This window comes from Ahaetulla prasina, chromosome 3 (genome assembly GCF_028640845.1).
Source record: "Ahaetulla prasina isolate Xishuangbanna chromosome 3, ASM2864084v1, whole genome shotgun sequence".
Lineage (NCBI taxonomy): Eukaryota > Metazoa > Chordata > Lepidosauria > Squamata > Colubridae > Ahaetulla > Ahaetulla prasina.
The window spans coordinates 46,148,042-46,162,186 of NC_080541.1; the positions used below are offsets into that span (position 1 = coordinate 46,148,042).

Consider the following 14,145-nt stretch of genomic DNA (forward strand, 5'->3'; position numbering starts at 1 on the left):
CTAAAGTTTTGATAAGAACAAATCAACAATTTCAACAATTCAATTACAACTTAAAATAAATTTAATTTATATTATTTTAAGTAAAATTGCTGACTGAGAAAAGGTTAATTAGTACACTAGGAAAAGGTATACATGTATGGGCTAACTACAAAGATTGTCAGTACTTGAATCTCACACATGCAGAATTGCTACTGTGAGTACTAGTTGGAGATTTGTAGAAGATTTTCTTCTGGGTCAAATACAGATTTCTTTCCTGTTACCTTATTTCCCTGAATTTTTTAACTATTGGCTTGAGATTTGTGGCAGCAATATTAAGCATTCCCTGTCCTGGCAGTATATTAATGGCTTTTGTAATATAATACGGCATTCCTAATTTTCAGTTTTAAATGACTATTCTCACGTGGAAGAAGGCACAAATGAGCCAGAAGTCCAAGGTATGTCTGATTTATATTAATATAAAGGAAATATATTGAATGATTTGTAAAAGTAAATTGTTAAAAGTACATAATAGATTTGTCAATAAAAAGTTTTTACTATCCTTTAATTGTATAATCTGCATTTTCTATTTGAATAATCAAGACTAATAAGTATCTTGCTTATTTTTGGTCATGAAAGATAATGTTGATGGAAAAAGGTTATACTTCTATCTAGAAACTGGAAATAAGACTTCTTTCTGAATTTAGAAAAAAATCCCTTTGTTTGCATGCAATCATTTCAACCTTTAATTTGCTTAGCTCCATTTTAAGAGGAAGAATAAAAAATTTCACACACACAAACAAAGAAACAAACAAACAAACAAACATGAACATTTGGAAAGAACAGAGAAAAGAGGATTGTTCATGTTCCCAAGTATGTTCCTTGCCACTTGTCAGTAGTTTTAAGCCTGAAGAAATGGAGTTAATTTTTCTTTATATATTTATCTTTGAGGGAACCAAAAGTTACTTCATGATATTACAAAACTGTGATAAGATTTGATTTTTTTGAAGAATGTGACTGAGCAGGAAAGAAAGCATGTGCACTCAGTCTTTTAAGCTTCTCCTAGAGAGACTGGTAATTTCCAGTTTTGTGAATCGAATGGAATTAGTAATATGAAACTTATGTATAAGTGTGTAGAATGGTATGTGACAGTTGGGGAGAAAATGTGTTTACATATTTAAACAAAGAATTGTAATTGCAATCAATACTGTAGCATACTTTCTAGGTAGCAAGTACAAGTGAGGAACACATCTGTGAAAGAATAGTGGCTTTATTCCATTTAGGAATCAGCATGATATTTAAGGGCGTCATTATTTCCATTTTCATAACTACCTCTGAGAGGATATACTTTCTAAACAAGATTACATAACATCATGTTTCTTACAGATCTTAATATTCTTTTCATTTGCAGAATCTGGTCCAGAAAATACGGAACAGCCTGCCCATGTAGAAGAAGAAGGTATGTTTTCTCATGGTTTTCTAACAGCATTTCAGTAGTAATTATCAGCATGGCATTGTTTTTCCATTATTCATCTGTCATACTAAACAAACAATGCCATATTTTAAGTTTCTTTCAGTGAATGCTGGCTTACTTATGCGTCCCCCAAGTTTTGCCTCATTTGACTCTATATAAATTCTGTGGTTATGTGATGTTTACATAGACTTTTTCCATCTGATTGGTATCTTCTGCTGATGGAGATCTGTTTTGTTTGCTGAACACATGGGAGTGATGCAGAGGAACAATGCTAGAGCGCTGAGTGGATAGAAAAGAGCTGGCTCATCAAGTTTGTAGAACCTAATATGTCAGTGCAAATAAATTGCCATGCCAAACCAACCGGAAACAATGTTGTGGCCAAAGGTCTTGGTACCCTTCCACTTTTTCCCAAAGAATCCTAATGTTCTGTGAAGTATGTTGAAACTGACACAAGGAAATGACATTCATCATTTTTATTCCAGAGTCCATAGAGCAGATACTTTGCTTTTAATGCATAATATATTCTTATAAACAATATTTAATAATTAATTATTTTATATATATTTATTTTTATTTTAATAATAATTAATTATTAGAAGTAAGACAATGATATGTTTTTAACATAGGATCTACTTTATTATAAACCATTATATGGTCTATAATAGCAGAAAATTTTAATTCATAGCAACTTGCCACTCAATGTTTAATTTTAAGATATGTGGTTATTTTTAGAATTAGAGAGAGAAGACTTCACTGAGAATACTGGTATGTAGATTCCTATTTACTTACTGTGCATTAAATGTTTACAGTATCTATATCTAATTTCATGATTTAATGTAAGTTGGCCAAGAAATATATTTAATAAATTCCTCTGCAGTTTTCAAAAATAAGTAGAAGTATACTGACTCACTCGTGTGATTTTATTCACATATAATAAAAAAGTTTTTCTGAAAATTTACAATTACAATAAAACGTTATCAACATTTTTAGTCAGTGATAGGAAGTGTTCTGTTGCTATAATTCTAATAATTGATTTATATTTTATTTGTAAATTTATGACACACAGCACTGATAACCAATTTCACACTTCTCTTCTTTATAATGAAAAGTAATATTTTAAATGCAAAGCTCCAAACGTTCCAAATTGTGACCTTCTGAATCCATTTGTTTTCCAACTGCAATCTCTATTTATATAGTACAGAATATATTCTTCATCTGTGAATTCTGTATCTATACTTTGTTTTCAAATAGATAGTAATGGCACTCTTATTTCAGTTACATAACATTTAATTGAATACTTATATAAACATAGGCAAAAGTAATACAATTAGAACAGGAAATTATAATTGTTGCAGAATCATTTATTGCTGGATTGCAGGTACCTTACTTAGCAGCAGCTGCAATGCTTATTTTCAACTCCTAAAAAATACAACAGCAATAGGAAATTGTACATATTATTATTTATTTAATATTGTATGATGACTACATATGTGTATTTTCTATATCCTGTATGGAGTAGAAAATATAGGAAACATCCATTAATTAAGAATTCTTATGTGGATGCATACAGTGAAATAAAACATAATTTTATTTTACATAAAAATGTAAAATATATAAATATCTGATTCTGAATACATTAGTAAGCAAGGACATACTGAATAATATCTCTTGAACAGTATTACTTTCCAGGTAGAAATATAGTTATAATATATTTCAAACATTAGTAATACAATCAACTGAAAACTCTACTTATAGAGTGCTTTCAGCTATAGCTTCATACTTTTTAAAATAAGCTACTTTCGTAAATGTTTTTATGTTTTCCTAAAACTTTCTCTTTTTGTTACAATAAATCTACAGAAACATTTGATCATCCAGAAGAAATACATGGACGTAAGTATAAATTGGTCATTTTTATTTCTGAGGATTTTAGGGCAATTCATTATGAAGAAATATTTATTTTTAGCTTTCATTTTCTGGTTACTCCCACCACATTTTAAAGCAAAGATTCAAACAAGCAAAATAGCTAAAACTGATACTAACGCTGGTGAGTATTATGTGTGGTCAAATACTTTCTGACGAGCAAGACCAAGTGATACTTGGTTTGCCGGGCACTTGCTTCAGAAGAATTTAAAAAAATCTAGATCGGGTTGTAATCATTTCACTGAAACGACACTTCTTTTTATGTATGTCAAGTCTGACATGTTTTTTAAAAATGGTCCTTGAACTCACAGTCATAGCTGTCATTATGACACCATGATTAAGCATTTTACATATAATTATGATGCTCAGAACATATGGAATATATAGTTTGAGCAAGATGCTATTCCCTCATCTTTCCAAAGTCAAAGTTTCCTAACAAACAGGAAGCAGCAGGTAAAGCTAAGCAAAATCACATCAAATACCTGTACAATTAGCACAGGGGCCCCCCAAGGCTGTGTGCTCTCCCCACTTCTCTTCTCTCTGTATACCAATGACTGCATCTCCAATGATCCATCTGTTAAGCTACTGAAGTTCGCAGATGACACAACAGTGATTGGTCTCATTCGAGACAATGACGAATCCGCATATAGACGAGAGGTCAAACGACTAGCCTTGTGGTGCAACCAAAACAATCTGGAACTGAACACACTCAAAACCATAGAAATGGTGGTAGACTTTAGGAGAAACCCTTCCATACTTCCACCTCTCACAATACTTGACAACACAGTATCAACAGTAGAAACCTTCAAATTTCTAGGTTCTATCATATCGCAAGATCTAAAATGGACAGCCAACATCAAAAACATCATTAAAAAAGGACAACAAAGACTGTTCTTTCTGCGCCAACTCAGTAAGCTCAAACTGCCCAAGGAGCTGCTGATTCAGTTCTACAGAGGAATTATTGAGTCTGTCATTTGCACCTCTATAACTGTCTGGTTCGGTTCTGCAACCCAACAAGACAGACACAGACTTCAGAGGATAATTAGAACTGCAGAAAAAATAATTGCTACCAACCTGCCTTCCATTGAGGACCTGTATACTGCACGAATCAAGAAGAGGGCCGTGAAAATATTTACAGACCCCTCGCATCCTGGATATAAACTGTTTCAACTCCTACCCTCAAAATGACACTATAGAGCACTGCACACCAGAACAACTAGACACAAGAACAGTTTTTTCCCGAAGGCCATCACTCTGCTAAACAAATAATTCCATCAACACTGTCAGACTATTTACTGAATCTGCACTACTATTAATCGTCTCATAGTTCCCATCACCAATCTCTTTCCACTTATGACTGTATGACTATAGCTTGTTTCTGGCAATCCTTATGATTTATATTGATATATTGACTATCAATTGTGTTGTAAATGTTCTACCTTGATGAACGTATCTTTTCTTTTATGTACACTGAGAGCATATGCACCAAGACAAATTCCTTGTGTGTCCAATCACACTTGGCCAATAAAAAATTCTATTCTATTCTATTCAAAGTTCTAATCACCCTAGTGCTGTGTGGAGCACTCGTGGGCAATCTCAAGTGCTCTTTATCCAAAGAGGATTACAAAGAGCTAGTTTACTCACTACTTTTTCATTCCTCTACAGTTATCAGCTCTTTTTTTAGTGGAGAATTCTTCCAGGTCACTATTTCTTCTCTGGAAGTCCAGCCTCATGAAATTGATTAGGTTGTATTTTCAAGTGGAATAGAGCTACACAAATAAATGAAGAATAAACATTCCTTGAAAGTATTGGTGATTATTTCTAATGAAAGAGCATAGAAAGAACATCATTAAGTGTTGTATCATTAAGTGTTAAATTTGTACCCTATGACTATCGTTAAGTATTGTAAGTGTTGTACCGTGATGAAGGTACCTTTTCTTTTATGTACATTGAGAGCATATGCACCAAGACAAATTCCTTGTGCGTCCAATCACACTTGGCCAATAAAAATTCTATTCTATTCTTTTCTTTTCTATTCTATTCTATTCTATTCTATTCTATTCTATTCTATTCTATTCTATAAGAATAAACTGAAGATTTGGGGCGTAGCACAAATCGCCATCCCATCCCTCCCTGATCCCTAGTATCCTATCTCTTACCAGCAGTAGTTGTTCTCTCAGTGCTCACGTATTTGAGCAATTCAAGTTTAGAGAAATAGATGAAATGTTCCTTTTTTAAAGGATTGTTGAAAACACATTAAACTAAATAATCAACCTGGCAGCCACTGGTTTTCCTACTGCTATTTGTTTAAACCACACTCAGATGAAAATTATGGCCAAATTTAAATATATTTTACATATATTAATAAAATATATTTACATATATCAGTAAAAAGGAAAACTATATTTTTATATTGTATTCTGTTATTTATAGTGTTTTTAAATGCTGTAACCTGACATGAGCAGCTTTATATCAAATAAAGAAATATATCCAAATATATATAGTATTTTCCATACTAAGAGTATGGAAAAAGCCTTATTTATCGCATTAGCCATTTTGTATGGCAAGGACATGACTTTATTTACCTCAGCAACAATCTAAACAAAATCATTGTTGAAATATGCCTTATTGTGCCTTATGAGTTTTCCATAATAATTTATTAATAGAGATATTATTGTTTCCTTAGGTGATGCAGATGTTTTAGATGCTGTTACTGAACCTGTTCAATCAGGTATATATCCATGAATTATCTAAGATAAAAAAATTGAAAAAGAAATTATTCATTATTGTAAATATGTTGTTAAGTTCATTTACATGTATTTTATACAAACAATTTTGGAATAAACAAATGCAGTATTGCAAGAAAGCTTCACTGTATAAATTGGAACCAATGAAGATAGTCCTTGTCTTACAACCGTAATGGAGCCTGCCTACTGCAATCATCAATGGTGACAGTCATAAAGCAGATCTTAACATGTCTGAGCCATTTATATTCATTCATTCAATTTCTATAGCCACTCATCTCAGTCAATGATTCTGGGCAGCTTACAATTTAAAAAAAATGTTACAATTGAAATACTAAAAATATTTTAAAACAATAAAAACTAAATAAATACAGATAATAGCCCAGATATTTAGTCAATTAGCAATATAACCAGGAAATGGGGCCCTTAACACATTTAGCTCCCGGGCATGGGAACATAGACAGGTTTTTAGGGCCTTACGAAAGACTAATAGGTTTCATCCTAATCATCCCGAGTTCCATAAAACAGGGGCCACTGCACTTCAGTTACCTTTTTTTTTTACTTTTTCAGTGACTTTTTTTGTGGCAATCGTTAAAACCACTCAGCATTGTCCTTAAATGAATGCACAGTCATTGAGAAAATGCATTGTTGTTAGAGATCGTTATGGAACTACTTTTCCAAAAGCAGGAAGTAAATAACAGGTTTTGGCAAAAACTTTATAAGTTGTGGTCATGTAACTGCACAATGCTGCAAACAGCTGTAAATGTTGACAGTCAAATATACTGTTGTATATCTGCAGGAGAAGCAGGTGTGGGATTGTTATAACTGGGTTGTAATTTATTGTAAGTTAAGGACTACTTATAGAGATTTTTCACATTTTAACCAGTTTTAACCAAGTGTGGTTATTCCTCTGGAAATCATTGAAATTATATGATCACGTTTGTATATTATTTGACATTTATTTCTATTTTATATGTTTGAATGTGTGCAAATAAGCATGGATTTTCCAATTATTATGTGTGAAGTCCTTGGGAATAGATTGGGATTTAATTCTTGCTTGAGTGGGAAAGAGGGCATTATGAATTATCAGGAACAACAGAAAGAGACAGCAAATGTATGCCTTCTGCAGCTCCATGAATGAAGTAGGAAACAGAAAATTCAGTGTTTACTGAAAGCTGATTAGATACAAAATTGTGTTCTTTTTCTAACTATTTGGCACAAGTACACAAGTCAGATTTTTGCAAACATTTAGCTCTGGGACCCATGTTTTGATATGTCCAGGTAGTCTTTGAATTACAACCATTCATTTAGTGACCAAGTTACAATAGCACTTTAAAAAGTGACTTACGACCATTTTTCACACTTAACAACTGTTGTAGCATTCCCATAGCCACCTGATCGAAATTGGCCATTGACCTATGTTTATGAGGATTGCAGTATCCTGGGGACATGTGATCATCTTTTGCAATCTTCTCATAAGCAAAATCAATGGGAAAGCCAGAGTCATTTAACAACCGTGTTACTAATTTAACAATTGCATTTCCACCTGATTCTAATCTTTCTTGTTAATGTTAAATGTGATATGTGCCACTAGACCAGACACTATCATAGTTGGGGTATTATGGTTAACAATTGTCTTCTATTTTGTATTTGATCTCTATTTTTTATTTTGCTATACTCTATATAATTTGTTTAATCTATTCCTGATAATTCAGAATAAGGCTACATATACTGTAATAATTATTACACATCAGTTTCTTTTATTCTTTTATTACTGAGCCTATTTCAAGAAGCAAGTGTACATAATTTAAAAATACCATTTTTTTTTCAATTTGTTTATAGTACATGAGGAGGAACATACAGAAGATCATGTGGCTGCTCAACAACATGATAAAGGTTAGTACAATATTTGTCCATTCAAACTAGTACTTTGTATATAATAGCACCAGTAACTGGATGTAACCAAAACTGCTGCAAAAATATTAAATATATTTTCTGCTTTTATATTTATATGATATGAGCAGAATTATTTTATAACAATGTACATTTGAGTTAACTTTTTATCAACAAAACGACTAACTACACTAGAAATTGTCCATGAACAGTAAAATGCAGCCTAAATGTAATAGTAACAATTTTCAGTTGTCAATATAACTATTAAATATAACAATCTGTCTATGGATTGTTTCCTTTCTATGTAGGACTTTTATCCTACTTGAATAAACCCAATTTTGGCAGAATGTTACCCTTCTTTGCCATGTAAAGACTTTAAACATATTTGGACCATTCCATTTCTGAGAAAATATTGTTTTACCCTGTTTTACCCAAAATAAGACATCCCCTGATAATATGCCCAATTGGGCTTTTGAGTGCATGGCAGTAAGGCCAAGCGCTTATTTCAGGGTTCAAAAAAATATAAGATTGGGTCTTTTTTTCAGGAAAACACGGTAGTAATTCTACAATGTTGTAATAACATCTGTAAGCTTGTGTCATAATAATTGATTAAAAATCTGTGAATTACAGAAGTTCCTGTTCACACAGAAGATTATACAGAAAATGATGTAATTGGTAAGTTACCTTCTCAGATGCCTATCTTTAATTAAAAGTAACTTTCACACTGTACTTATAAAACAGATTTTACATAAAGGTAGAAATAAAACTCATAAGCATGTTTAAAGTTTGTAGACGAAGTTAAAAAGATAACGTTTTTCTTGACAATTACAGAACCATAGAATTTAGGAATTATTTTTCTTCAAATGGAAAAAGCAATTAGAACAAAGCAATAATGGTCAGGTTGATATTTTTATGTATTTCTAGCACTTTTTTCCTTTTTTATTCCTAAGAATCCTATATTTTTTTCATTGTATTTATTCAGGTTAGCAATTCAACATCTAATTTAATAACAGCATTTAATAAAACAGCTGATGATACATTCTTTACATATCGATTGGTCTTTAAATAATGGTATGGATAAAACCATGAAATTTGGATAAAGGAGGCCTGGCTTAAAGTCTTCGAATTGGATAAAAAATATATTAAAAATGAGATAAATATAAAATAGGATCATAGATACCATTAAACAGATAACTTACTGCAATAAAAAACACATGTCTGTACTGTGTTCATTTTTGGGAGCTACTGATCTGCAATAGGAAGTTTTCAAATCTTATTCCATAATGAATTTCTATTTTAATTTTCAGAATATACTCCTGGAAAGCACATAGTTATAAGGTGTTCTGTGAGAAATTCAGTTTACTTCCTGATGTGGCGTGAAATTACCATATTTTATGAGAAGTGTAGAAACATATATGGCATAACTTCTATATTAGGAGAATATAGCATAACCTCTCCTATATTCACTGCACCTCATCATCTATGATATAGCAAAATCATCTCAAATCTTCTAGATTTGTGGCTCCTATTAGTATGAATTCTAAGTAGTACTTTAATAAGGGGCAGGGCAGTTTAATGCATGTGGTCGCATGAATAATCACAGAATTCTTTCCTATAAATTTAGCCTACTGCTAGAAACTTTATTGCCAGGAAACAGAAAGTGTGTAATTCGCTTCCTCTAAACAACCATGTCAGCTTTGCATGTTTTTCAGGATTGGAAAATATAGTGAACTGAAATTCCAGAGCCCCCTTTCATTTTCTATATTTTTTCTCTATTTTTGAACTGTTTATCATTGAAAAGTATATTAATACTTTATAGATCTTCAAGAACTGAAGTGAAATTGCTGTTTAATCAGTTTTTTAATGCTGCATTTTTTTCATGTCAGAGAGACAAATTATGGTTTACAGGGTGTCGGTTGGAATTTTTATGTGTAATGTAGATGTGTTCATTTATTGTCTAAAAAAACCTACAAAAGGAATTATTTAATAGCATTGTTTCTTTCAGTTTTAAAAATATTTTAATTTGAAATAAGCAAATTGCATTGCATTTAATTTTAGCTAATATTCACCCATAAATTTTAGTAGTAATAAGAATCCGGCAATTTTTATCCATCGTGATATGGCTTATCCATACTATTAAACAGTAATAGTTCAGTACATGTAATGTTCTGTTTCAGGGTTGCTGATATATCACCATCACTGATATATCACCACCACTCCCTCACACACACATATACAGTATTCAAAGCTGGCACTGAATTTTAGACAGATAACAACAGTCAGTAGTGTGAGTCAAATGCCTAAGAGAGCTTTCCTGAACAGTCCAAGAAACAATAACATAGACCAAATTTATTTATTATTAGATTATTACATTCCAAGAGTCACAGGATGCCAAATTGGGTAGTTAGTTGGTCCAGTGGTTAATGTCAGGAACAAAAAGCAAGAACTAGAAAGTCAAACAAATGTCTCCAACAAAGACTGCAAGCAAAGAGGCTAATTAAATCTAGTTAAACAACTGGCTACAATTACACATGCCTTGCCTTTTTTTAGTGAGAAGCCTGCTTGAGGAATGTTGCTCAGGTCACCTTAGGATTTGTATAGACCTGGGGCTTGGAGGTTGTGCCTCATCATCTGACTGGTACAGTTGAACAGGAGATCCCTGTGGCTGATCAGCCTCCATTGAATCCTGGCTTCCTGATTGTTAAGGCTGACCATCATGAAGCACAGCCTCAGCAGGAGCAACATTGTCAGATATTAAGTGAAAGTCAAACTTTGAATCATGGCTATATAAGAGTCCTCATTTAGTGATCACAGTTGGGGCTACTAAATAAAATAGGCACTAAGTGGTCAATTATGTAGCCACAACTGTGCTTTCCTTTCCTCCACTTCCCTGCCCTTTGAAAGGCTTCTCTTAGAAAGAATGCTAGGATATTCACTTCAAAACTGACAAGACAATTCGTTTCACATCTTTTGCTTTTGTTTGCCTCCTAAACTTCCTGACCCCTTGGAATACTCACTCAGATGTTGGTATAATTAATAAGAAAGGAATTAATGTTTGTATTTGACATTCAGTGGAGAACAAGGTTTTACAATAGAGTAAGCAGGCACATGATGAGGAATATACCTTGAAAACAATGCACTATCGCAGGCAGCTGTGAATACACTCAGCAAACAGCCAGTATATTCCCCATTGTGTGCCTGCTTATAATCTTGAAATCCCTTCCTCTCCAATATTTTCACAGAGGGAGGAAATGAATCAGACACAAGAGAGTGCCTACAGAAATCACTTGTATTTTCTTCCCTGTGCCTCTCCATCAGCTAAAAAGATTTTGGATGTATACATAAATTCCTTGTTTGTGTATATCTATCTTCTTGTAATCAAGAGCAAGAGTTTATAGAAAATAGCTATTAGGGTGTTATTAGTGGTTTCAAACTATGAAGTCGGCGTTTGTTTTTTCATTATATTTATTGTTGTAAGTAAAGTTGATTTTTAAAAATGTATTACCATGTATATTCAATATGTATTTACATATCTCTGAACAATATACCAATAGAAAATGTCGGAATTTAGTTGTAAAAGATGTTCCTTTTATGGGTTAGTCAGGAAAGCACAAAGTATTAATATATAATTAATAAAATGCCTATAGTATAGTATAGTTTACTTTATTGTCATTGCACATGGTACAATGAAATTAAATGCCGTCTTCAGTGTATATTATAACTATAAAAAAAACACAAACATACATCCTTTACATTCCATATAATTGAAATTCAAAACCCGATATTGCACTATACCATAGAATTCAATATGGTTATTGCCCTGGGATAGAAGCTGTTTTTCAGCCTCTTTGTCCTTGTTTTGACCTGTACCATCTGTCAGATGGTAATAGTTCAAAAAACAAAGGGGTGCCCAGGATGAGATGGATCTTTAAGAATATATTAATTAATATAGGTATTTTAGGTGTTCAGGTACACATGACTTAGTTTGCATTTTATAGCATAGCTCCTTCCTCCAATACAAGTGCTGAGGAAACTATCAGGGGGATGGTTCATTTTAGGATGCAATCTACTGGGACATATCTCTAGCTTGGTTATAGTGGGACTAAGATGCAAGACTAGACAACTGCTTGAATGAATACGTTCTTAACTGGAGGTGAAGTTGAGTTGATGTGAAAGCTTTGTGGACAGCTCATAGAGCAATTGCTATGCATTTCAACAGTAGTTTTGGTGATACAGGTCCTTCTACTGTATCCTATTAAGTTACAGTGGTCTGAATATGAATGTTTAGTTCAGTTGCAACTGACTTATATTTGAACATTAACTGGCACATGGATTTGTTGCTCCATTCTCATACTTTCTCTCAAAAGACTCCAGGAAATAAACTACTCATATTTCTGTGATTTTGGTCTTGAGACATCCATAATGGTTCCATATCTGATGCTATCAATACCCATGCACAGACATCTTATTTAATCCTGTATGTGTTTAATTCCTGCCATTCGCAGCATATTTGCCTTGACTCTTTCTTTTTGGCATAGTTTTGTGCCATTTGAAGATATATCTCTTTATATGAAATGTTTGACATAATAATGGATAACCATTTGTCTGAAATGGTGTAGGGTTTCCTGCCAGGGCAGGGGGTTGGACTAGAAGACCTCCAAGGTCCCTTCCAACTCTGTTATTATGTTATATGTTATGTTACATAAAACAGGAGAATATAAGCAATTTTAAATTTCTTTTCTATTTAAACACTAGTTTGTCATTTTTTCTACCTTTATGTTCACAATTTGCAGATTGGTAGCTGAAATAATATATTACGAATTGGAGATAGAGACCTAATTCCAGTCTGTTTGTTTTCAACTTCGTTATTCCTTCTGCCCTTCAGTATACATATAAACTATTTTTTCAAACATTCTGCCGCAATGTCTTAGATCAAAAAAAACTAAAGCCCAAACTAGAATTATATATAGAGAGACAAGTCTTGCTCTAGTGCCAAAGACAGTCTCTTCCACATGCAAATAATTGCCACTTATTTTCTAAGAGGGAAAATGAGGATTTCATAAAACATCTTGACATAAAAAAAATTGTTCATCCTTCAGGTACTCCAGCTTTCATAAATATGAATGTATGTTGAACAATTTTCCTTCCACATGTGCTTTTCCCATCATAATGGGTGTTGTTTTTTTAATGTATATCTAATAGATGTATCAAAGAGAGGTGGGGTAAGAAATTGTTGGGTTACTGTGATCATTTTAGTTCCAAGGGAGTGTCCTTTAATTCTGTTATTGCCTACCTTTTCCCCTAGGTAGCAACTTTGTGCTTAATTAAACAGTATTTCTAATAACACATAGTTAAATTAACTATATTACAAAGTTGCATATTTATATTAAAGATTATTTCTAAATCACCTGTTTTATGGTTGGTCCTCTAATTTAGATTTCCCCTTATTTTTTCAGATACTTAACGCTTCAAAAAGACTCCCTACATCAGGAGGACCAGCCTAAACCATATTCTACACAGTGGCAGCAGATGTTTGTTAAATTTTTCTATGACATAATTAATGGAGCTCAGAAAATTAGTGGTGGGTGGTAGACACTAAAAAGTGTTTCACAAATTACTTTATGAGACCATTCCATTTAGAAATTCCATTTTTAATTCATTTTCCATAACTACTAATGTAACATAAAAATGTGAAACCTTTTTAAAAATACTTAGTATGCATGGCAAATTCCTTCCTTAAAATGATCTAAGAAATGCAAAAGATACTTCTGAAAATTCCTAAAACAGTGAAGGATAACATAGCACCATAGCAGATAGTATGCCAATTAACTTTAGCATATATTTAGAATACTAATATTCACTTTTAATATTTTTGTAGCATTTAGTATATACTACATGATTTGTTTTTTTACTTCTCCCCTTATTAGTGGACAATTACATCTGAATCTTAGTATGTGGTGTTCACATAACTGTAAATGTGCTATTTATAATGTAACAGTAAATTATGGATGTAATTTGATTTTACAGAGTTTTAAAATGTATATTTACATGCCTTATGGCAAAAAACTAGTGAAATAGGACTGTGAAAAAACTTTGACTTGGACTTCTACATACTAATTTTGTATGCCATTATTTACC

The 14,145-nt window shown here is 32.5% G+C and overlaps 1 protein-coding gene across 3 annotated transcripts in view; it reads left to right on the forward strand.

Annotated features, from left to right (window-relative positions):
• Window positions 1-14,145, forward strand: part of ASPH (aspartate beta-hydroxylase) — a 108,214-nt gene that overhangs the window by 47,815 nt on the left and 46,254 nt on the right. For 2 of the 3 annotated variants that reach the window (XM_058174531.1, XM_058174532.1), the window contains exons 8-14: window positions 381-434; window positions 1,388-1,435; window positions 2,183-2,215; window positions 3,308-3,340; window positions 6,057-6,101; window positions 7,957-8,010; window positions 8,638-8,682. In XM_058174531.1, the coding sequence (XP_058030514.1) occupies window positions 381-434; window positions 1,388-1,435; window positions 2,183-2,215; window positions 3,308-3,340; window positions 6,057-6,101; window positions 7,957-8,010; window positions 8,638-8,682 (312 nt within the window). The remainder of the gene's footprint in view (window positions 1-380; window positions 435-1,387; window positions 1,436-2,182; window positions 2,216-3,307; window positions 3,341-6,056; window positions 6,102-7,956; window positions 8,011-8,637; window positions 8,683-14,145) is intronic. The other variant, XM_058174533.1, reaches the window with a different exon arrangement.